This window comes from Hyperolius riggenbachi, chromosome 2 (assembly GCF_040937935.1).
Source record: "Hyperolius riggenbachi isolate aHypRig1 chromosome 2, aHypRig1.pri, whole genome shotgun sequence".
Classification (NCBI taxonomy): Eukaryota; Metazoa; Chordata; class Amphibia; order Anura; family Hyperoliidae; genus Hyperolius; species Hyperolius riggenbachi.
Window position 1 is genome coordinate 139,781,567 of NC_090647.1, and position 25,558 is coordinate 139,807,124.

General features: G+C 45.7%; 1 protein-coding gene across 3 annotated transcripts in view; it reads left to right on the top strand.

The window, feature by feature from the left end:
• The window catches only part of LOC137545837 (retinol dehydrogenase 7-like), a 137,266-nt gene that overhangs the window by 87,196 nt on the left and 24,512 nt on the right, over nt 1–25,558 (top strand). For all 3 annotated transcript variants that reach the window (XM_068267522.1, XM_068267523.1, XM_068267524.1), the window contains exon 4: nt 36–199. In XM_068267522.1, the coding sequence (XP_068123623.1) occupies nt 36–199 (164 nt within the window). The remainder of the gene's footprint in view (nt 1–35; nt 200–25,558) is intronic.

Here is a 25,558-nt window from a genome sequence, read left to right on the forward strand (position 1 = left end):
ATTGTCAATGAAGTGTTCCCTGTGTTTTGCTTCAGGCGGGAGATGCGTCCATTTGGAGTGAAAGTATGTATCATCGAACCTGGGTTTTTTAACACACGAATAACAAATGCAGATGTGATGAAAGGATCCATTAAAGAATGTTGGGAAAACACAACTGAAGAAATCAGACAAAGTTATGGAGAAGAATATTATAAACAATGTGAGTATTCTTACAAAAGTAAAGACAATCACTGAATGAGATCACTTATACAAATGCTGTTTGTTTCATTCGCGTCCTAGGTTAGCAGTTACCAGCCCCCCCAACCCACCCCCATACAAGTTTGGCCGTTGTGACTACCCTTACCAGGAAGATGCACAATCTACATGGAGCAGGGTATTCAGCACAGTCAAGCCACCAAGGGCTTCATTTTAAAATGCAGGCAGTTATGGAATGCAGCCTTGTGCTTACCTCTCTAATATTTTGACCACTAAAACAAAGATGTGCTTCAAAGAGGCACTGTAACAACATATTATTGATACCCACTTCCACACTAATTTTCCTGGCGTTAGCATCAGAAACACTTCCTATATCTAAATACTGCTGTATATTTATTGTAGCCCTGCCCTTTCCAGTGATGTTTAGCCTAGGCTGATTAGTTAAGTGGAATTCTCCCCCCAAAGTGGAAATCTTCCCCCAGAGCATTCAGGGAGACCAGATATATTTTGTACTGGCCTCGGAATTCTCAGTAACCAAACATTCCACAGATCATGTCTGCTAGTACTAAAGATGTTGCCAATGGTGATAAATTTCTGAATGCAAATCGTGGTGAGGAAAGGTTACAGTGGGCAAACACTGACTAAATCATTTATAAATTAATATTGTAATGTTGTGAAATATCACAGATCAGTCTCTTGGAAGTATAGTGGAAGTTTATTTACTGTACAGGAGACATATTAATGATGTCTGGTGGAAAAACTTGGAACAGACAGATATACTCTTTGAAATAAATTACAGATTCTAATTATTCTGCCTACCTAAAACCCCGATTGGGTTCCTAACATAGGAGCTAACTAACTTATTGGATGATACAATATGCATAAATGAATACATGAATATTTATGAATATCTAAGTAGGTAAGCTCATGGACAGTTCAGTGGACAATAGATCTGTGTAACTCAAGGTTATAACCTGTGGGAAACACTGTGTCTCTTATCTGCAAGATACCAACCCAAAATCCTACAGCTGCATTCCTATGTCATGAGACTGTGTGAAACAAGAGAACCTGTTATTTCTAGGGATAATGTATGTTATAAAGGAAGTGTGCAATATGGCTTACAGGTGGCCATTTAAAACTAATAATTTTACTTCATTCCCCCCTGTTGTTGGTAACACCAACACGGACAAACAAGGGAGGGTGATGCAAACACAAGGGGTAACACATTCAGCCTAGGGCATCAGAGTTCCACATCTTGATGAAGGATTCTCCATCAGAGGCGGATCTGGAGCCGTGCACATAGGGCAGCTGCTATAGGCGCCCTTTGTCACTCGCCTCCCAGGGGGCGCATAAATGAGAAAATTCCCCCCTCCTCCCCAGCCAGGTCTGACAACCTCCTGGCTCCTTCCCATGACGATAATCTAGCTGGCAGCCAGCACCGTACAGCAGTAGGAAACTCTCGTCCCATTCACCTCTCTGCTGCTCAGCTCACATCTCCCTCCTGATTGGCTGCATGAAGCCCTGCTGCTGCCGCTGGGGCTGATGGGGGATGGAGCATAGAGGAGAACAAGAGTCTGCGTGCGTAGCTGCAGCCAAGTCTAGTGACGGTGAGCGAGTGTCTTTTTACTGCAGGAGAGACAGGAGATGATAGGCGATGTGTGTGAAAGTTACCGGAGCAGAGAGAGGCAGCTCCCGACAATAAAGATAAGATGATTACTGCTGAATACTTCCTGTCTTCTCTCTGCTCCCAGCATGTGCTCTCCCTTCTCTGCCCCCTCTCCTGTACTGTGCATCATGGTTGTGGTGTGATGTTCCTGCCAAACTGGATAGCCCTTGTGAGATTTTTCACTTTCCACACAGTCTGTTCCTCCATCTCTTTATCTCCCACCCTTCCTTTTCTCTTTTTCCCCTCTCTTGTGTCCTCCCCCTGCCTTTCCCACACTTCTTACTGTCCTCCATTTCCCCATCTCACTCTCCATTCTTCCTGCTTGTCTCCCCCCCCCCCCCCCATCTATTGTACATCCCTTAAAAAGGTACTATTAAGCAGGGATGGTCTTTTGAGTAGCTACCTGGATTAGAAATCTAAATTATACAGTGGTGACCGTGGGAGATGGGGGTTAACTTACCAATTATTCTGTGGGATCATATGCATTCCATTCACATCACACGCAATGTGTGTGACACATTTCATGTCACTACCACACTTCCTTCTTCTAGCTTGAAGGAGAAAGCGTGATACTGGCGTGGAACGCGGACGCAACTGGAATGCATAGGATCCCACAGACTTATGGGTAAGTTAACGCCCATCTCCCAGGGTCACCGCTGTATAATTTACATTTTGAATCCGAGTAGCTACATCTTTTCCAACACTTTACAGAGCACCTAATCATGTCACTGACTGTCCTCAGAGGAGCTCACAATCTAATCCTACCATAGTCATAGTCTAATGTCCTACTATATTATTATTATTATTATTATTATTATATTATTATGTATTTATATACCACTGACATCTTCTGCAGCACTTTACAGAGTACATAGTCATGTCACTGATTGTCCTCAGAGGAGCTCACACTTTAATCCTACCATAGTCATAGTCTAATGTCCTACCATATTATTAGTATGTATTTATATAGCACTGATATCTCCTGCAGCACTTTACAGAGAACATAGTCAGGTCACAGAGAACATAGTCAGGTCACTGACTGTCCTCAGAGGAGCTCACAATGTAATTCTACCATAGGCATAGTCTAATGTCCTACCATATTATTATTATTATTATTATTATGTATTTATAAAGCACTGACATCTTCTGCAGCACATTTCAGAGAACATAGTCATGTCACTGACTGTCCTCAGAGAGGCTCACACTCTAATCCTACCATAGTCATTGTCTAATGTCCTCCCATATTATTATTATGTATTTATATTGCACTGACATCTCCTGCAGCACTTTACAGAGTACATAGTCAGGTCACTGACTGTCCCCAGAGGAGCTCACAATCTGATATCTGCCATGGTCATAGTCTAATGTCCTACCATATTATTATGTATTTATATAGCACTGACATCTTCTGCAGTACTTTACAGACTATATAGTCATGTCACTGACTGAGGAGTATTTTTCAAATGTGGAGTGCACATATATGAGTGGGTTCTTTGTAAAAGGCAAAAAAAGACACAGAAAGACCGGGAGCCCGATCTGGTGTATTATCAAAGGGACACCAGAATATATATGCACGTAGGAGGAAATACTCACAAAGTTTGGGTTGCTGTATATATGCAACCACTTTTGATCGCATGTGAGGAAGTACCGTCCTCACTCGGCCTTGCTTCTAGCAGTGTGGTTGGTCGCAGCTCCACAGAAAAAATATGCCACTGGAAAGGCCTTCCAATACACATATATGACTACCTTATACTAATATCTAGAAGCACGTGTCTACCTAATTCAGTTGTCTGGGGAACATATCTACTCAAATTATGTATAATGGGGGCACTTTGCTACTTAATTATCTTGGCGCTCCTGGCTATTTCATTTCTTTATCTAGAGGCACCTGGCTGCTTTTATTATGGGGGAATAAGCTTGGGGCAGGGATGGGGGGGGGGGCGCAATTGTAGTGTTTGCCATAGGCACCATTTTACCCAGATACGCCACTGTTCTCCATTAACATCAGCAAAACATCCATAGACTTAGTGACGTGATGCTCTGTATTGGCTTGGTGTATATGTACAGGCAACATAGAAGAGGTTGCTTTAGTTACCAGTTTCTTTCAGAAGGGAATGAGGAGTACTCAAATGCAGCATAACATGATGAGGGGTAAGCAGGGGTAGGCATGTGATGATGAGTGTCTTTATTTAAGGACAACTCCCAGGCTGGAATTTCCTCTGACCAACCTGAAAATAGGTCTCCAGTTATACCTCCTTCTTCAACCATCTGTTTCCTCAAAGTATGTAAGCACTTGGAAGTATGGAGCTTTGACCAGTCCCATTGTGTTCATCATCATTAGCAGGGATAAAAGTGCAACAAGAGTCCCCAAGCAAAGCACTGCTGAGGTCACCCAAGGCATGTCTGTTCGGTAGTGTAGAGAGCCTGAGACCACGTAACTCCTCTTTAACAGCACTGAAAGATTCATCAGTGATGTTTATAAACTTAAACAGTTCATACCTGTTTCTCTGTATCCATTTGGATTCACCCTGTACACCAGAGCTTAGCAAGCTTGTGAAGAAAGTCTTTGCATCAGAGGAAAGTCAGAACTCCTCTCGTATATCCAGGGTTGTAAAGTAGTTGCTTCTTTTTAAATGTTTCTTACCTGGAACACATTCACTTAGGAATCACCAGCAAGGGGTGGGTGAGTAGGACTATGGAGCACACACCTGCCCAACCTCTATGGAGGCTAGGATAGCCATTTTTGCTACACTGCCAGTATATTCATTAATGTACAAGTACACTCTGAAAACATTTTACTACTTTTCATTACTCTAAGCGCTTGGAGTTGTATACCATTTAGCTTTTCATTTGAAATAGATGTTCCCAAATGGCCTGCCTTAATAGGGACAATTAACATAAAAATTAGAACCAATATCTCTGTTAGAACCAGATTTAAAGCTTAGATTAAGAGAAAGTAAAATCTTAAGTTAAAATGATTAAAAGTTATTGCCATTAGTAATAAATATTCAATGCCAGAGGACTAGTGCATTCCAGAGTCGTTAGTACTTTGTTAGATAACAAAAGATAGTGTTCTTAACCAGAGCAGTTAGTAGCTCTAGAGTCCGACATCTTAACACTTATGAACTGACATTATTATTGTTAGTATACTCAAATTAAAAGTTACACCCTTGCATTGTTAATGTTAGCAATTTGCATATAGGAAGTGGGTCCCACATAACCTAGAATTCACATTTCTAAAACCTTCACCTCAACCTAAAACTACATAATATCTCATATTAACGGAAAACATTTTAACAATAAGTTGCTTAAAAACAAAAATCATCCACGAGGTTGAAGTTTTTAACCACAACTTGAAGATGTGATCTTCTGTATAAAAAATTATCCAGTCCAAGTTCATAAAACAAGCAAAATTGAAATAGCTTACACCTGCTGATATCCAATAACCAGGAAGGTTCAAGTCCTTTTTTTGTATTTAGATAAAGTTTGAGTACAATATTGTCCATCGAGATGAAATACCATGACGTCAGCAGCACAGGCAGTAAAGCATTCATGATAAAGCACAAAGTGTAGTTCTCACAGGATGACACAGAAGAAAAGCAAGATGCAGCCATTGCCACCAATATGAGAAGGGCAGACAGATATAGGATTATCCTTCTAGGGATGCAGCAGTCCAATAGATTTGAATCAGACAATCTCCAAAATCTGTAGCAGTTGGAGGACACCACCAATGGATCTGCATGTAAATGGTTCTAGTAACAAAGAACAAACTTGTGCAGACAAATTAGTAAAGATGTGTAAGTAAGAGGTCAAAGTTCATCAATTAAAAATCCATAAAAAAAAATAAAGTTAATTCAGGGGTTTGAAGAGCTTCATGGTGTGTGTGTTTCTAAACTACATTCTGTAAAGAATAGCGGAGATGCCGCCGCATGGGCAAGCGGCATGGCGGCGATCTCCGTGTTCCAGCCAGCGGCCTCTGCTGCGCAGCTACATGCTGCTGCTTTGCCTGGTCCTTCTAGTGCACATAGATTGAGAGCTACGCACGCCCGCCAGGTGACAGGACCTTTATGCAAGTAAAAGGGGAGTCAGCTGATCAGTCGATCAGCTGACCCCAGCAGTGCTCCGGATTGGCTGAGTGACTGGGGCGGCGCCGTGGAGCGCTCTGAGTATATATAGGACCTGCCTGTCAGTTGCTGGTTGTCTGCTGTTGCAAATGCTAACGTGTTAGCGCTCAGACCCTAGTCAGATTCTACAGTGTGTTAGAACCAGCAGGAGCTGGGAATTCACACTTAGCCAGTTTCTGTTGATAGCTTAAAGTACTATTGCATTGTATATTCTGTGTACTAGACCTTAGACTAGATCCCAGGTGTTGAAACCAAGGACTTCACACCTAGACTAGGATATTGCTATATTGTGGAATATCTGTTATGACCTACTGCCTTCCTGACTACTCTCTTGCTTACTGATTCAGTACCGCTGCCTATCTGATTACTGTTGCCGACTCTGCCTGAACTGACACTGAATCAGCCTTCTGTCTTTGTACCTTACCTGTCCGTACATTGCCTATTCTGCTTGTCTGACCTTTCTGTCCTCACCAGTGGAACTTGTCATTGGTGAGGAGTCTGCGCAGCTTTATCACCTGCTCCTCAGGTGATCACCCTTGCAGCTCTGTCTGTAACACTTGCTCCTCAAGTGTCCACTAGCTGCAGTATAGTCTTAATCACCTGTTCCTCAGGTGATCACCCTGGCAACTCTGTCTGTAACACTTGCTCCTCAAGTGTCCACTAGCTGCAGTATAGTCTTAATCACCTGCTCCTCAGGTGATCATCTTGGCAGCACAGTCAGTGGTCCCTGCTTCTCAGGTGTCCACTGGCTGCAGTATAGTCTTAATCACCTGCTCCTCAGGTGATCATCCTTTGCCATATTAACAGTGGTCCCTGCTCCTCAGGTGTCCACTGATTACAGTACAGTCTGGGTTCCCTGCTCCTCAGGGGATCTCTGGCTGCAGTACTGTCTGAATCTCCCGCTCCTCGGGAGATCTCCTCTTTTCATTACTGTTGCACCAAACACCATTCCACATTGGTTGTCCTGTGTTTAGCTATACTAGCATTATTGGTGATACTGCAGATCACCATATAATCAGGTATAGCATCTGCATTATTGGTGATACTGCAGATCACCAATAATCAGAAAATCTGTGTTGCTGACACCAATCGTTACAGAACAGCAGACCAAAACAGTATGGATGTACTGCGTAGTCATGTTGAAGTCCTGACCACCGCGGTAAACGATATTTCCGGGGTGATTATTAACCAACAATCCCAGATTACACAACTGTCTGGGGCTGTTCAGGAACTTCAATCGACTATAAATACAGTGCGATCCCCTCCAGTCACGGACTTTCGCATGTCCATACCTGAGAAGTTTTCTGGACATAGATCTGACTTTTAGAACTTTAAAAATCGTGTGCTATCTTATTTTGAGCTGAGGCCTAACTTGTCAGGGACTGAGCGCCAGAGGGTAATATTTATAAAGACCCTTTTGTCAGGAGATTCACAAACATGGGCATATAGTCTTCATTCAGAGCATGAGGCGTTATCCTCAGTTCAGGAATTTTTTAAGGCCATGGCCATTATATATGATCCGCATATTGCTTCCACTGCTGAAAGGAAACTAAAGATGCTCAGGCAGGGTCGTAAATCGGTTGAGGTTCACGCCGCTGAGTTCAGGAAGTGGGCTGTGTCAGCTAGATGGGGAGCATATGCATTATTAGACTGTTTCCTGGCAGGATTGTCTGATGCAGTCTATGATCTGATGTTAGGACATCCTGAGCCCAAATCTGTAGACGAAGCAATTTCTTGTGCGGATAGATTGCCGCTTGCGCTACCAGAAACAGATTAGTGGTAGGAATGCTATAAGATCTGTCTCATACGACTCCTCTCCACCCTCGTCACCTCCAGACGAGCCGATGCAAATCGGACACTCTAGGTTGATGCAAGTGGAAAAGAATCGCAGAAGGTCAGAAAGACTCGGTCTATATCGTGCTGAGGAGGGTCACGTTGTCCAGAATTGTCCTAAGAAGTTGGGAGAATGCTGCCGCCTAGGGGTAGTCAGAGGTCATACCATAGGCGAGCAGTCTTTACCTCTAAACAATAATCGTCTGCTCCTTCCTTGTTCCATTACATGGGAGGGTCAGAACAGATCCACAGAGGCCTTTGTGGACTCCGGCTCTGCAGCCAATTTTATAGATTATGATTTTGTAAAAAAAATTGGGGATTCCCTTACTCCCTCTAGACGGGCAGATTCTGGTCACAGCGGTGGATGATTCTCCATTACAGGGTAGACAACCTCTTTTCCAGACCCCCTTATTGTTGTGTAATATAGGGGTGTTACATAAAGAGAAATTATAGTTCTTTGTTCTGCAAATGGCAACCTCTACCATTATTCTTGGTATGCCCTGGTTGCAACTCCACTCCCCTCAGATTGACTGGGCTTCAGATGAGCTACAGAGCTGGTCAACCCTTTGTCATCATCATTGTTTGGAGAGAGTTGCTGTTTGCGCTACCAAGATACGGGTCAAAGGGATGTCAATGCAGTATACAGAATTCGCTGATGTGTTCTGTCCAAAGTCTGCAGATAAACTCTCGCCTCACCGGAGTTTCGATTGCCCCATGGAATTAAGATCTGGTTGTATGTCTCCTAGAGGTCATCTTAATAATCTGTCGGGACCTGAGGGACTGGTAATGCAGGAATACATTAAAGAAAACTTGGGCAAAGGCTTCATCTGTCCTTCCCAGTCACCTGTAACGTATACACCAGGTAGTAAGAACGTCAAAGCAGACGCTCTATCTAGGTGTTTCAAGCCAGAGACAGTTCAGCCTTCTACCCCTGAGACCATCCTACCGCAAAAGGTGGTGTTGGCAGCTACCGAAACCTGGGAAGACTGGACAGCTACTCTAGAGCCTTATCAACAGGACATTCCAGAAGGAAAGCCTGAGGGGGCTATGTTTGTACCACTTCCCTTTTGCCCACAACTTTTACAATTATTCCATTCTCATAAGAATGCTGGACATCCCGGGGCAGCTCAAACTCAGGACTTATTGGCCAGATGTGTATGGTGGCCTTCGCTGGCACTTGATTGTAAAGAGTTTGTGAGAGAGTGCTAGGTTTGTGCTGGAGGTGGGTCCTCTCGTCAGGCACCAGTGGGTACATTACAACCCCTACCAGTTCCGAATGAACCCTGGACTCGGAAAAAACAGGTAGATAAGAGACGGTCTGTAGAGTGGACGTTTTCCCCAGTGGACATGGTGTAGGTATCTACTCTGCATTTAGCATTAAAACAACCGTCACCTAAGTTAGGACCCAGATTTGTAGGCCCATACCCGGTGTCCAGAAAGATTAATGAGGTCACTTATGTGATTGATCTCCCAGCCAGCATGAGAGGTGTGAGATCATTCCATATTTCCCTGTTGAAGCCTGCGGTGCATGTGGATTCCTCTCCCCCCCCCCCCTCCCCCCCTGAGATGGTTGACGACCAATCTGAGTATGAGATCGAGAAGATATTGAATTCTCGATTAGTGCAAAACTCTGTACAGTATCTGGTCCACTGGAAGGGGTATGGTTTGGAGGAGAGAACTTGGGTGCCGGATGGTCGCATGCACGCTGAGGAAATAAAGAAAGAGTTTCATGACTTACACCCTGAGAAGCCGGGTAGGAAGTGTCTGGGGTCCACTCCTCAGGGGGGGGTACTGTAAATAATAGCAGAGATGCCACTGCAGGGGCAAGCGGCATGGCGGCTATCGCCGCGTTCCAGCCGGCGGCCCTGCCACGCAGCTACATGCTGCTGCTTTGCCTGGTCCTTCTAGTGCACATAGATTGAGAGCTACGCGGGCCCGCGCGTCAGGCGACAGGACCTTTATGCAAGTAAAAGGGGAGTCATCAGATCAGCCGATCAGCTGACCTCAGCAGTGCTCCGGATTGGCTGAGTGACTGGGGCGGCGCTGTGGAGCGCTCTGAGTATATAGAGGACCTGCCTGGTTGTCTGCTGTTGCAAATGCTAACGTGTTAGCGCTCAGACCCTAGTCAGATCCTACAGTGTGTTAGAACCAGCAGGAGCTGGGAATTCACACTTAGCCAGTTTCTGTTGATAGCTTAAAGTACTATTGCATTGTATATTCTGTGTACTAGACCTTAGACTAGATCCCAGGTGTTGAAACCAAGGACTTCACACCTAGACTAGGATATTGCTATATTGTGGATTATCTGTTATGACCTTCTGCCTTCCTGACTACTCTCTTGCTTGCTGATTCAGTACCGCTGCCTATCTGATTACTGTTGCTGACTCTGCCTGAACTGACACTGAATCAGCCTTCTGTCTTTGTACCTTACCTGTCCATACGTTGCCTACTCTGCTTGTCTGACCTTTCTGTCCTCACCAGTGGAACTTGTCATTGGTGAGGAGTCTGCGTAGCTTTATCACCTGCTCCTCAGGTGATCACCCTTGCAGCTCCGTCTGTAACACTTGCTCCTCAAGTGTCCACTAGCTGCAGTATAGTCTTAATCACCTGCTCCTCAGGTGATCATCTTGGCAGCACAGTCAGTGGTCCCTGCTCCTCAGGTGTCCACTGGCTACAGTATAGTCTTAATCACCTGCTCCTCCGGTGATCGTCCTTGCAGCACAGTCAGCGGTCTCTGCTCCTCAGGTGTCCACTGGCTACATTACAGTCTTAATCACCTGCTCCTCAGGTGATCATCCTTGCAGCACAGTCAGTGGTCCCTGCTCCTCAGGTGTCCACTGGCTGCAATATAGTCTAAATCACCTGCTCCTCAGGTGATCATCCTTTGCCATACTAACAGTGGTTCCTGCCCCTCAGGCGTCCACTGATTACAGTACAGTCTGGGTTCCCTGCTCCTCAGGGGATCTCTGGCTGCAGTACTGTCTGAATCTCCCGCTCCTCGGGAGATCTCCTCTTTTCATTACTGTTGCACTAAACACCATTCCACATTGGTTGTCCTGTGTTTAGCTATACTAGCATTATTGGTGATTCTGCAGATCACCATATAATCAGGTATAGCATCTGCATTATTGGTGATACTGCAGATTACCAATAATCAGAAAATCTGTGTTGCTGACACCAATCGTTACACATTCTACTGAAGCCTGCATAAAAGTTTTTTTTTTTTTTTCTTCCCTTTCACTAGCTTCTCTACATTTTTCCTTGGCTCTAAAACATTAATGCTATAGAGTATCACTGTTAATATTGTCTCAAGTAACCTATCCTTGATGTAGTAGTACTACTACAAAATAAACTTATAAAAACTTTTCATTTCTGCAACCCATAACAGCAAATAATTTCCTTAACCACCCTGGCGTTCTATTGAGATCGCCAGGGCGGCTGCGGGAGGGTTTTTTTTAAATTAAAAGCCCACTAGAGGGCGCTCCGGAGGCGTTCTTCTGATCGCCTCCGGCAAGCAGCCTTCCTTGTTTGGCTTTCCTCGTCGCCATGGCGACGAGCGGAGTGACGTCATGGATGTCAGCCGACGTCCTGACGTCAGCCGCTTCCGATCCAGCCCTTAGCGCTTGCCGGAACTATTTGTTCCGGCTGCGCAGGGCTCGGGTGGCTGGGGGGACCCTCTTTCGCTGCTGCTCGCGGCGGATCGCCGCAGAGCGGCGGCGATCAGGCAGCACACGCGGCTGGCAAAGTGCCGGCTGCGTGTGCTGCTTTTTATTTTATCAAAATCGGCCCAGCAGGGCCTGAGCGGCACCCTCTGGCGGTAATGGACGAGCTGAGCTTGTCCATACCGCTAAGGTGGTTAAAGCCACAGTTCAATCTACTACTAAGAAGGCAATATTACCTAATTACCCGTCCTTGCTCTGTCGAGGCACTACCCGTCTGGAAACTGTTATAGATAAGGTTATGAGGGTGTCTGATTCAGCTACTTGCACTTTTAGTTGATCCATAATATCACCCTGAAAATTGTGGATGATGCAAGGGGTCAACTGTGCCTCACAAGAAGCCTCCACAAATAGACCACGGTTAAAATTGTTTCCGATATATTTCAGATTGTACCCATGGAGCAGGTAACTAACCAATACCACATTCAGATATTTTAAATTGGCAGCAGTGAGGAAAAAGATATAGAATATAGTTTGATATGCCATTCAAAAGTACAAATACGTAAAACAGCTATGCCTTATATCTAGTCAAGGTAACACATAGAATAATGCAGGATTGAAAGAGAAGTTTACATTATTATTATTATTTTCAAGGTTTGATTGTTTCCAGGGTAACCACATCTTGTCAAACTTTACACTAATGCCGTGGCAGAACAGCGTTCATATTTTTTACCTAATCTGAGTAAGTAGGGACCAGATCCAAAACTTTGTTACAGTTTTCCTTGCTAAGTGAAAGGGCTTAACACAGAAAAGCTTTATTGTATTTGTCAGAAAGCTGGTCAGGAAGGAGACTGAGTATACAAATTTTGGGGTTGCACCGCATTTGGCATATGGAGTATTTATAGCATCATGAATGAATTTAGTGACTTAAAGCCAGTAGATGTGAAGTGGAGGGCATTCCCAGATTAAGTGGAAAGGTGTGCCAGGCACAGTGAGTCCCTTAGGGCAGGTTGAAGACACCTCAGGATATAATAGTGAGATCATAATTTTCCTCTTTTAAGGTTTCAGCATCTTATTGCAGTGTGTCCTTTCTGTCAAATATATTTACTAAAATACTGTAAGCAGTACTCAAACAAATTTCCACAAACATTACTATTCAGGAGTATTAACAGTATGCCCTCACTTATTAGGGGAAAAACACCTGTTAGCACTTTGATTAAAGCCATAAGTTGTATAAATACACTAGTTATCTCAATGTAAAGTGTCAGTTGAACTAAGGGTTAAGTTCTCAGCCTATTAGCTCACTCAATCATTGCTATGAGATTAACATTGAAAATGTGGAAACATTTGACTATTTAGCTATTTACTATCTTCACACTTGGTACAAATATTGGTTTCCTACATAAGAAAATATTTTATTAGTAATATATTTTGTCCTTGACTTCCAGTGAACTACTGCACACACAGCTTACTTAACTGAGACACAAACACATCCCTACATGAGACATGAACGCATTCTCACATACTGATCAGCTTTATTTAACCTATTTCTTACTCCTATTTAATAATAATAATCCTATATCTCGTAGAGTAATCTCCTCCCCCCTGTTTGTGCAGCGCACTAAACTATAGCTTGAATATAATTAACACTGTTGGATTTTCCAAAGTTGCAAAATTGAAACACCCTAGTAAAGGACTGTATTTCTAGTCATACAATCATACAAGATCTAGTGTGTGTGTGTGTGTATATATATATATATATATATATATATATATATATATATATATATATATATATATATATAATATTATTATTATTATTTATTTATAAAGCGCCAACATATTCCGTGGCGCTGTACAATGTAAGAAAACAAACAAGGGATACATAATGATACAGACAATGGTATACATGAAAATATGAACACTGATACAAGATACAGCACTGCTGATTACAATTTGATTTAACAGGATGACTAAAATGTATAAATTTCTAGCAGTGTGCAAGCAATTGAATTAATAACATTCCATGACACAAAAGGGTGAGAGCCCTGCCCTTGCGAGCTTACAATCTAAAGGAATGGGGTGAAAACAAAAGCTGGGGGAAGTATACAGTATATGTACAGGCAGTGCGTAATTAGGTTATTTAGTGGGTGCATGGCCTAAGCTAGAGAATATGCTTGTCGGAAAAGGTGGGTTTTGAGGGAGCGTTTAAAGATTTCAAACGTGGGAGAGTGGCGGATGTGTTGTGGAAGGGCATTCCAGAGGAGGGGTGAGGCACGTGAGAAGTCTTGTACACGTGAATGTGAGGAGGTAATTGTAGAAGAGGATAGAAGAAGCTCGTGATTTTTATATATATATATATATATATATATATATATCCCCCACACGCATCCTATTGTTGTATGTCACAGGAGCCCTCAGTGGCTGACCGCACTTAGCCTTCTAAACGGTGCCAGCGCACAGATCGTGCGAACTCTGGTCGCAGTCAATGCGCAGGAACCGTTAAGAATTAGCCGCAGACAACTCAGAAGGGAGCCTGTGAGACACGGGTGATTACAACGTCACCTACTGGTTCAGAGTAAACTGCCACCACCGCGGTTACTATGGGACCGTGGGGCCCACTAACTGACTGACTAATCCTGCGAATAAAACGGTTAAACACACGATATTCTGTCTAGCCAACAACAAACAAACAGTAGCGTATCTTCAGAGACCCGAGATCATTTCTGTGTGTGCTGATAAGCAGGGTAGCGGAAAGTGAATGACTTGGAGAAAGTCGTTTATTCACGCAATATAAATAATTAATATATACAGACAATTATGAAAATCAACAATTATGAAAACAGTAATAGCCAGTATGAAAAATAAAAGAAGGGAGAAAAAATACTTAGTTCCTGGAAAGATGTCCTTATTGTGGGAAGAATCATAAAGTCCTTGGTTTCAAAGTCCAGAGTTCAGAGTTCAGACCAGGTGGATGCCAGCATATCCTCAAGCTGGCATCTGATGAGTGCAAGATGTTTCAGTGTGGAGGACTCTGAGTTTTGGCTCCTCTCCCATTCTTATGCCCCTGATTCAGTAGGAGGAAGTGAGGGCGGGCCCACCCACCCCCTTAGAACATGAGATGAGTCCTGCCCTTGTCCTGGAGACCAGAAATCATGCCTTAACCATATATGGGCTCTATCTCACAGAACCGTACAGGTCAGGGCAGATTTACTAATATTTTCAGATCTGCCTCGATGTACCCAGCAGTCTGATACCAAACATGAGGGGTGGGACCCCTGTGGTACCATTAGGGCACTGTTGGACTGCCTAACGGGCAGTCTTTACCTCAGAAGGTTCTGAAATGTTCTCAGACCCAACGCCAGGCAGGGCCCTACCTGCTCTGTTAGTTTGGAGGGTCTGCCAGCCTGGCAACACAGAAAATATGATACATATAGCCATTTATGGAATATGAGAGACCCCTGGGATTTATACCAGGTCATTCCCAGGCAAAGGTTCTTTGAAGTTGGCAGCAGCAAGCCACATGTCGGCTCCCTGCTGGGAAAAGGAGTCGGAGTGTCTGAGTGCCCTCACTCTAAATTTGGTTCTGTCATGGTGTTTGTCACCTTATACCTGATGGATGGGCCATTAGCACAGCTTGAAGCCAGGGACTCTCTGGGCCCAGGCTCATTAGCATATCAAAAGAGCCATCCTGCAGTTAAGGTGATGCTATTCCTCTGCTAAGAAAGGACTGCAGACCTCCTACACAATAAATCCAGATTCTATCGATTTGAAGCGCAATCGACGCAGAGAATCGAGTGCGATCGCTTTTCTTCACGGGCGGTTCCAGGACGCGCCTGCATCCCCGCAATCGTCCGTGACAGCCCCCCCCCTTGTCCGTGGCTTAGCCACTCATCCGCAAGATGTGTGGCGGCGCCGCTAACCTGGCTGACGGGCCTCGAGTTGCCGGTACGGCGGGAAAACCTATTGGAGCCTGTGGCTCGGTTCCCCTGGACCGGTCGCGGTCGGCTACCCTCAGGGTTGACCCAACATGGACCGTTCTGGACAGGGCGTTTGCGCCACTGCAGTCGGACGTGGTGTCTGCCGGGACTGCGGACAACGGGCAGTGGGTTGGTTAGGTCAACAGCTAGCCCACGCAGGGTTCCCCTGCTGAGTGGCTGTGGACCTAAGGGAACCCCGCGGGAATCCCTGGACCTTCCCAGCTCCTGACAGACGGCACATGCCCTGCAGTAGTTGGCTACATCCCTGTTCATCCGGGGCCAATAAAACTGTTTCCGAATACCGGCGAGTGTCTTGCGGACACCCGAGTGCCCGGTCAGAGGATTACCATGTGCGGATTTCAGCACATGTCCCCTAAACGCACTCGGGACCACAAGCCACTTGGTATCCGCGTGGGATCTACCTGTAGGGGGCTGTACAGACTCACTGTACAGTCTCCCACCTTCCCAGTACACCTTGAAAGCGGCCCCGTCTGCGAGGGGCTCAGCGGCTTGCTGCCTGAGCACCTCCAGGCTTGGGTCACTTTGTAGTGCGGCTGAGAATATGGCGCTGTCAGTTTCAGCCAACTGGCTCATGTCACACGAGGCCAGCGGCTGAAAGGTCTCATCCCTGTGGTCAGAGGAGGGGGAGGAGGCCGGAACCCCCTCCACCTGTTCTGAGCTCGGGTTCTGAGCAGTGCAGCTGCGCGGTATTGCTAGCACAGGTACACTGTCAGAATGGCACAGACGGACGTTACTCAAATCATCATTGCATGCAGTAATGACATTGACAGGTATAGACATTTTTTCATTACAGACAGGTTGTACAGTAAACTCAGGTACAGTTACAGCATCATCACCACAGACAGTCTGTACATCAAACTCAGGTGCCTTTGAAGCAGGCACTATTGAACCTGGTACCCTTGAACTGGGCACATTCAACCCACCTCCCCCTGGTGCTCCCCCAAGTGTATAAAGTACCTGGTGGTGGGTGGAGAGTCCGTCTCCTTCCGTGAGCGACAAGGCGGTCGTGGCAGGTTCATAGTAGGACACAAGCTTGCCCAAATCAGTCCCTAGCAACACAGGGACTGGGAGATCCTTCATAACCCCAACAACCCTTTCGTGGACCCCTCCCACTCCCCAATCCAGCTTCACTCTTGCGTGGGCTATGTGGAAAAGGGTGCCCTCTACTCCAGTAAGGGCAAGGGATCGGCTGGAGCTGATGCTCTCCTTTGGCACAAGATGTGAGTGAACTAACGTGATGTCAGCTCCGGTGTCTCGAAATCCGGTGACAACTTTGCCGTTCACTCTAACAAGTTGCTGCTGGTCGGTTCAGTCGCGGATTTCCTTTCCGCGGGCAAACAGGACAAAATCTGATGATCCAGGCTGTGGTTCGCTGGCGGGCTGCCTCTGCTGTGGGTGCGGTGCAGGTGATGCAGATGATCCAGGTGCTGGTGGTGTCTGTCTCCGCTCCGGACAGTCGAATTTCATGTGTCCGGGCTGGCGGCAGTAGTGACAGGTGACCTCTCCAGGCGCTGCAGGCCTGGGTGCAGCAGCTGCGCTGGGTGGCCTCTGTGGCGGACGGCTCACAGGGGCAGGAGGGTCTGCCGAGGTATTGGGCTGACCTCCTCTCCAGCTGGATGGAACAGTTCTGCGGGTATCAGCCACCAGGGTAGTTGCAAAAGTCTCAGCAAGGTCTGCAGCGACAGTGGCTGAAGCCGGCCTGCGTTCTAACACAAACTGTCGTACATCAGCAGGGCAAATGTTCAGAAATTGTTCCAGGACTATCAAGTCCTCCAGGACATCATAAGACCCTTTGGTGAGGCCTAGTGTCCACTGGCGGAGTGTGGTGAGCAAGCTGCTGACCACATCTCGGTACGAATCAGAAGACTTTTTCTGCCAGGCCCTGAACTTTTTCCGATAGGCTTCTGGCGTCAGCTGGTACTTAGTAACGATAGCGTCTTTTATAGCAGCATAATCATTATCCTTCTCCGCAGGCAATTCTGCGAAGGCATCAAGCGCTTTGTAGCGCAGCAAAGGTGTCAGATGTCTGGCCCACTGGTCTTGGGACAGACGATACTGACGGCATGCTTTTTCAAAAGACCGCAAAAACAAGTCAATGTCTGTGTCTTTTTCAATATTAGCAAATTTAAATTTTGCACTTACGGGTGCTGCAGCTCCTTCAGCAGGGAGGCTGGGCGGTGAACTCCGGCTGGCCTGTTGCACTTTTGCCATGTTTAGCTCATGCTGTCGTTGGCGCTCCCGTTCTCGCTCAGCGGCATCCCTCTCCGCGTGGCGTTCAGCAGCAGCAGCAGCAGCAGCAGCTTTGCGTTCTGCAGATTGGCGCTCCCGTTCCTCTCGTGCTTCCATGTACTGCATGTACTTGTCCAGGTCAGTCTCCATCAGCTTTTGTAATGCCTGCTGCATTACCGGGTCAGCACCCATGGACAGTCCAGTACTGGCCAGTTCCGGGCGAGTAATGTCAGAAACTCTGGGATTGGGGTCCATACTGACAGTCTCTGGCGTAACTGTTGCAACAGGGCCCGCAGGATGCTCAACCTCTGTACGCCTAAGATCTTCAGCCTCTGGTTCCCCTTGATTGTCAGATGGGCTGGTATCCACCTCAGCGGACACTCCCGGCTCCCGCAGTTGCTGGGCATCCCATCTGGACAAGTCTGCTATCAGGTCCCGTTTTGTCTTGCGGAGGATGCCAATGCCCCTCTCTTCGCAAAGATTTTCCAGGTCTGCTAGGCACATGTTCTGGTAGTTCCCGGACATTTCCATGCCAAATAAAATAAAACTTTGGGGAAGGGGTACTGGCTACACAGTCTCTCTGTATATATAAAAAATATATTGCCTTCCAGCTACACCAACGAATTAGTTCGTTTCTCGATAGCGCTAGCGCTATCGCAGATACTTTCAGCACAACACAGATCCAACCGCTGCCTAACACTGTCACAGGAGCCCTCAGTGGCTGACCGCACTTAGCCTTCTAAACGGTGCCAGCGCACAGATCGTGCGAACTCTGGTCGCAGTCAATGCGCAGGAACCGTTAAGAATTAGCCGCAGACAACTCAGAAGGGAGCCTGTGAGACACGGGTGATTACAACGTCACCTACTGGTTCAGAGTAAACTGCCACCACCGCGGTTACTATGGGACCGTGGGGCCCACTAACTGACTGACTAATCCTGCGAATAAAACGGTTAAACACACGATATTCTGTCTAGCCAACAACAAACAAACAGTAGCGTATCTTCAGAGACCCGGGATCATTTCTGTGTGTGCTGATAAGCAGGGTAGCGGAAAGTGAATGACTTGGAGAAAGTCGTTTATTCACGCAATATAAATAATTAATATATACAGACAATTATGAAAATCAACAATTATGAAAACAGTAATAGCCAGTATGAAAAATAAAAGAAGGGAGAAAAAATACTTAGTTCCTGGAAAGATGTCCTTATTGTGGGAAGAATCATAAAGTCCTTGGTTTCAAAGTCCAGAGTTCAGAGTTCAGACCAGGTGGATGCCAGCATATCCTCAAGCTGGCATCTGATGAGTGCAAGATGTTTCAGTGTGGAGGACTCTGAGTTTTGGCTCCTCTCCCATTCTTATGCCCCTGATTCAGTAGGAGGAAGTGAGGGCGGGCCCACCCACCCCCTTAGAACATGAGATGAGTCCTGCCCTTGTCCTGGAGACCAGAAATCATGCCTTAACCATATATGGGCTCTATCTCACAGAACCGTACAGGTCAGGGCAGATTTACTAATATTTTCAGATCTGCCTCGATGTACCCAGCAGTCTGATACCAAACATGAGGGGTGGGACCCCTGTGGTACCATTAGGGCACTGTTGGACTGCCTAACGGGCAGTCTTTACCTCAGAAGGTTCTGAAATGTTCTCAGACCCAACGCCAGGCAGGGCCCTACCTGCTCTGTTAGTTTGGAGGGTCTGCCAGCCTGGCAACACAGAAAATATGATACATATAGCCATTTATGGAATATGAGAGACCCCTGGGATTTATACCAGGTCATTCCCAGGCAAAGGTTCTTTGAAGTTGGCAGCAGCAAGCCACATGTCGGCTCCCTGCTGGGAAAAGGAGTCGGAGTGTCTGAGTTCCCTCACTCTAAATTTGGTTCTGTCATGGTGTTTGTCACCTTATACCTGATGGATGGGCCATCAGCACAGCTTGAAGCCAGGGACTCTCTGGGCCCAGGCTCATTAGCATATCAAAAGAGCCATCCTGCAGTTAAGGTGATGCTATTCCTCTGCTAAGAAAGGACTGCAGACCTCCTACACAATAAATCCAGATTCTATCGATTTGAAGCGCAATCGACGCAGAGAATCGAGTGCGATCGCTTTTCTTCACGGGCGGTTCCAGGACGCGCCTGCGTCCCCGCAATCGTCCGTGACATTGTATAATAAAGTTCACAAAAGAAACATAACACCTGTCAACCCCTTCCAACGTTAAAATATAAATACAGACTGCAGTGCTTGGTATAGTACTACCCAGCCCCTTTTGGAATGCATAAAATGGTTACATTCAATTTAGTGAGCAGGTCCCAGTAGAGGAACTGATCAAGATATGCAAAGTGAAAAGTATAAATTGTGTAAGGACAATATTTAACATTTTGATTTGAACTAACCAGGCAAAGAACATACATTTAAAGTGGACCCAAACTAAAAATACAAAATTTCAGAAATAAAATCTATTTTCTAAATTATAATAATAAATAGCAGCCTTTTTTCAGCTGCATGATGACAAATATAAAATATTTTACATTGATTGGAGAAACCCCTCCCTTCCTTTCATATTGCCGGCAAATAATCCGGCAAACTGGTAGAGTAGATGGTGTCCGGCAATGGAGGAATTGCTAATGGCTGCCCCCAGTATAACCCAAGTTATGCAAAGAGGAGGGTGAAAAGCATGCACTGAAATGCTCATAGGCTTGAAGGAGTGTTTATTTATCTTTATATGTGTCAGACTGATGCAACTAAATATTTTGAATTTAAAAAAATGTTTGGTTTGGGTCCGCTTTAAGTTCTTCAAAAGAAGCCTTCTGTCTCCATTATGAGACACAGGGACTACAGTCAGAATCTGTCATTGTCAATATATGGATGTGTACAGGGTAACATTTAAATAAAATGCTTGAGTTCTGCAGGACCCATCTGCACTGTGTAAATTCCGTAAGCCTACACTGTTAACATCAAACAGAGGAAACAGGTTTGCTTACTGTATTCAGTGTGATAAGGATACTATTTTCTACTATTTTAGTGTTCTTGTTTCACTCAAATCCAGCAATGTGAGGATGAGGCCCTTCAATCTTTCCTGACCCTTCTTATGAATCCCTTCTCTAAAATGTTTTGAGAATTGTGGAAAGTAGGGGATGGTAGACAATTTGGAAAACTGCTGTTTCTACCACTACAAACACACAGAAAAGTGTGTTCTGTACACATTCCAGTGCTTTGGAACAAGAAGTTATAGAAGAGCTAGTATTGAAACTCGGCTACATTCACACACCAAAACTTATTAAACAGACATACTATATCAGAGTAATTAGGTTTACCTTCTCTATCAATCATACATAGCATATATTTCATGTAATTTTCCTATTTTAACTTCCCTGGGCCATCCAACAGCAGCTATCAACAAATTCCAGTTTTGATATATTTTGCTACAACATGCACGCTGTCTTTTCCAAGCAGTCTTAGCTCACACACACATTTAGTATAGGGGGCGAGCTGAAACCCATAATCACAGCATTCTCTGCATAACTCAGACCAAGACCTCATGATCTGTAAATTAGACAGAAAATTCACCCAAATACTAACAACTGGTCAAAACTCTTCTTTTCTTGCACAATCCCTTGTGATTTCATCACACAAAAGCTTCCTCACAATCATTATTTGTAAGGATCGGTGTCAACACGCAGAGAGAATCTGATTATTGGCAATCTACAGAATCACCAGTAATACAGATATACACCAGATTATGGATGATCTGCAGTATCACCAATAATCCAGGTATGTCTAACCTCTGGACACCTGAGATATGAGTGTATAGTATAACAGTAACACTTTGAGCGAGAATCACCATGACCTGGGCATGGCCCAATGAGGTGACCCCACCCTTCACCAAATAAGACGCTGTGACACTCCAATGGCGTTAAAGGCCACAGCTTCATTAACATTTTATTTTCAAAACACAGTGATACATAATACATTCATAATTTTGGATAATCATAAGCACGCGCTCTACAGGTCCTTTTGACAATGCCTCCGCTTTTACACAACCGCCGTACCAGCCACTAGCCATCCGGTTTCTTAAACAAGCACAGTGGGTACATATTTAATGAGGTACCAGCCACCAGCCATCCTGTTTCTTAAACAAGCACAGTGGGTACATATTTAAAGATGAGGTACCAGCCACTAGCCATCGTGTTTCTTAAACAAGCACAGTGGGTACATATTTAAAGATGAGTCGGGATATCCACCCTTGATCTTATTGGAACAATAAGGAACGGCATTGCCAAGGACCCGCCACAGCAATTCGTGCTTGCCAATCAAGCTCGAATGCCTGCCAACATGAAGAGCGTGGCTTCCAACGCTTCCCTTAGACCAAATAGGAAGACGTCATTACCCAGATCATTGAGGTGTACCCCGTCATTCCTGAAATGAGCTGGGGACCCTTCTAGTAGTTTATGCCGTACAGCAAGGCCTCCCAGGCCACATACAAACCTTGATAAGTTTTTGTTTATTTTCACTCTCGTTCTGTTCAGTTTTTTTGGCCGATATAGGAGGGTGCCACTGCAGCCTCGGGATCATTTCTGACCATACTATAATAATATTGGGGAATAAATCTTTTACCCTGCAGAAAAACGACTTTAAGCCCCCCATTACAGCATGCATTGGGAACCACCCTAGGTCATTTCCCCCTATATGAATTATTATTATGTCAGGTTGACCCCAACGGGTAATGAGAGAGAAAAATTTTTTACCCATTCGTTCTATGGTTAATCCCGGATAACCAAACCAGTGTACTTCCACTTTACCCGATACCTGTCCGAGTGCACGTCCCGATTCTCTGACCGCCGCCTTCTTTCCGGCCCAAACGATATATGAGTGACCCATCAACCACACTCTACATACATGATCTCCTGTGCAAAGAGAATTTGTGTTAGCTATTACAAAATAAGTTCTCCACCCTGCCCGATCTCCTGTGCAAAGAAAATTTGTGTTAACTATTTACAAAATGTTAAATTCCCCCTATACCTGCACCAGGCAGAATTGGATTAGCTATCCCTATAAAGGCAATTTCCACCCAGCACACAATTTTTTTTTTTTTTTAATCTATTTACTATCTCTCCATCAAGTGAGGGCGGATATATGATTTGAACCTATGTGATTCCCAACGGCCTATCCGTTTGACTATGTCCTCACTTAAACCCCTCCTGGTTGCCTCTGTTGCTGCCCCAATGCGAAAGGAGTGCGATCCATACTCACCTTGATCACACCCTATTCGTGTGAGGCAACGCTTTAGCACTGTAGTGAATTGGAATCTCGATAGAGCTGAGCCATCCTCGTGTATTAGGAGTGGCCCTATGCCGTTGGGTCTGTTTCGTATGAACTCATTGTACAGGTAGACTGGGCATGATTTGCAACCTGTGACTGCTTTGAGCTGGAAGGTGCACCCCTTTCCCCTTTGATCGGTTTTTGACTGCCCTATTCGGATTGTCAGCGTGTTATCTTTTGAAGAGACCCTGTCTTGCTGCAGTCCCCCGCACCCATCCTTTCTGGGGCTGACTAATTCCCCTAAGCGCAATGCTCCGTAAAACGCTAAAGAAAAAGCTAGTCTGAACAAACGTGCTTCGTACTCGTTGCGGCATATCTCCCTCACTGCTCCAAGCAAGTCTAGAAGTATCAAAAAGGTTATGGGGCGCCGCTTATCCTCTTGCGTCGGGGCTTGGCGACGAAAACCTTTTACGATTTGCCGCACTAGAAATGCTTTAGTGAGGTCCTGCCACCCTCTCATTTTAAAGAGGAAGGCTAACGCCGCTAAAGTCCTATCCACCGCCGCTGGTGACCGGGCTGTACTACAAGTATCAAACAGGAAGTATAGCATAAAGTCTTCCTTGTTTGATGCTGACACGAGGGATGGGGATGCACCTTCCATTGCGACCCACTTAGCCCACACACCTGCGTATGCCTTCCAAGTGGATGGTGCGAGTGATTGTTTTAACCAACCTGCCATTCTCTGGACACAATGTTCCACAGGTGAGACGGTATCTGTGTGGGAAACTCGTCCGCCTCGGGTGCCAATTGCCGAAATCGTTGCAGCTGGAAACGAGACAAGGAATCAGCTACCCCATTATCAACCCCCGGGACATGCACTGCTCTAAAAGTGATGTTGTGTGTTAAGCATTGTAATACAAACTTTCGCACTAAATCAACTACAGGGGGTGAGGTAGATGTCAGCCTATTGACGGCTGCAACCACCGACATGTTGTCGGAAAGAAATTTTATCGATTTGTTCGCTAGTGATGGGCCCCACACTGCTACCGCCACTACGAGGGGAAAGAACTCGAGGAAGGCTAAGTTCCGCATAAGTGATGCGTGTAACCATGCCGTCGGCCATCGTTGGTTAAGCCACTGGCCATTGAAATATGCGCCAAAACCTACGCTACTAGCAGCATCTGTAAAAAGTTGTAGCTCCTCATTTGTTTTTGTATCTTCCGGCCATAGGGTCCTGCCATTGTACCCTGCCAGAAAGACTCTCCAGATCCTCAAATCGTCTTTCGCTTCCCGCGAGAGTCGGATAAAGTGCTGCGGCAATCGTGCCCCTGATGTCAGGAACGCGAGGCGGCGGCAGAATATCCTACCCATTGGCATTACTTTGCATGCAAAATTGAATTTGCCCAGCAATGCCTGCAGCGCTCGCAGCGTCACTTTTTTTGCTTTTACTGCTGCGTCAATTGTGCAGATCAAATCCTCAATTTTTTATTTGGGCAATCTGTATTCCATGGCTAGTGTGTCTATCTCTATTCCTAAGAAAGTTATCAACTCGGTTGGGCCCTCAGTTTTGTCTGCAGCTAGCGGGATCCCAAATTGCCTAAAAACTTCACACAGGGTAGTCATAACATTAAAACATTCCTGCGAATTAGCGGGGCCTAGGCACAGAAAATAATCCAGGTAGTGCACTAGGCCATGCGAGCCACTTTCCCGCATCACCACCCATTCGAGGAATGTACTAAATGTTTCAAAGTAGGAGCAAGATATAGCACAGCCCATGGGTAAACAACGATCCACATAGTAATTCCCGTTAAACCTGAAACCCAGAAGATGCTGGCTATCCGCATGAACGGGTAGGAGGCGAAATGCTGACTCTATATCCACCTTAGCCAACAGCGCACCTCGCCCCATACCCCGGACCAGGGCTGCAGCCCTATCAAATGATGTGTAAGTGACAGAGGTTAGTTCCGTCTTAATTCCATCATTCACCGATGACCCTCGCGGGTAAGACAAGTGATGAATGAGCCGGAACTTTCCGATTTCCTTCTTGGGTACGACACCCAAAGGGGAAATCCGGAGATCTTTTATGGGGGGGCTTTGAAATGGGCCGGACATTCTACCCATCTGCAGTTCCTTGCCTATTTTTTCTTGAATGACACATGGGTATTGATAGGCAGATTTAAGATTTTTGCAGTTTGTCAGTGCATTTTTGGAAGTGCATGGTATACGGAAGCCTTCCGTGAACTCATGCCACAATAAGGCTGCTTGCTCCCTATCATGGTAATTGTCTAGCCACGGACGCATCGCCTGAGCGTTCACTGGCGTGACCCCTTGTACCAGCTGCTTGGTAACCCTTTGTGAACTGTACCTGGCGTGTTTTTCTATAGCACTTTGATCCCGGGTGGTTCGTGCCACCACAAATGGAGCATTCGTGTTTGAATTTGCAACCATTTCCCCACTTGCATGCGTTGGTGTTGAAGTTCCAGCATAAACCCCGTTTCTGCAGGGCCGACGGAGCCCCTGGCCCGCCGGCCCCACTGTGAAAGGGGGCACCCCCATTGGTCACTGCCATCCCTGTTGCCCCAATCTTAGGTGCG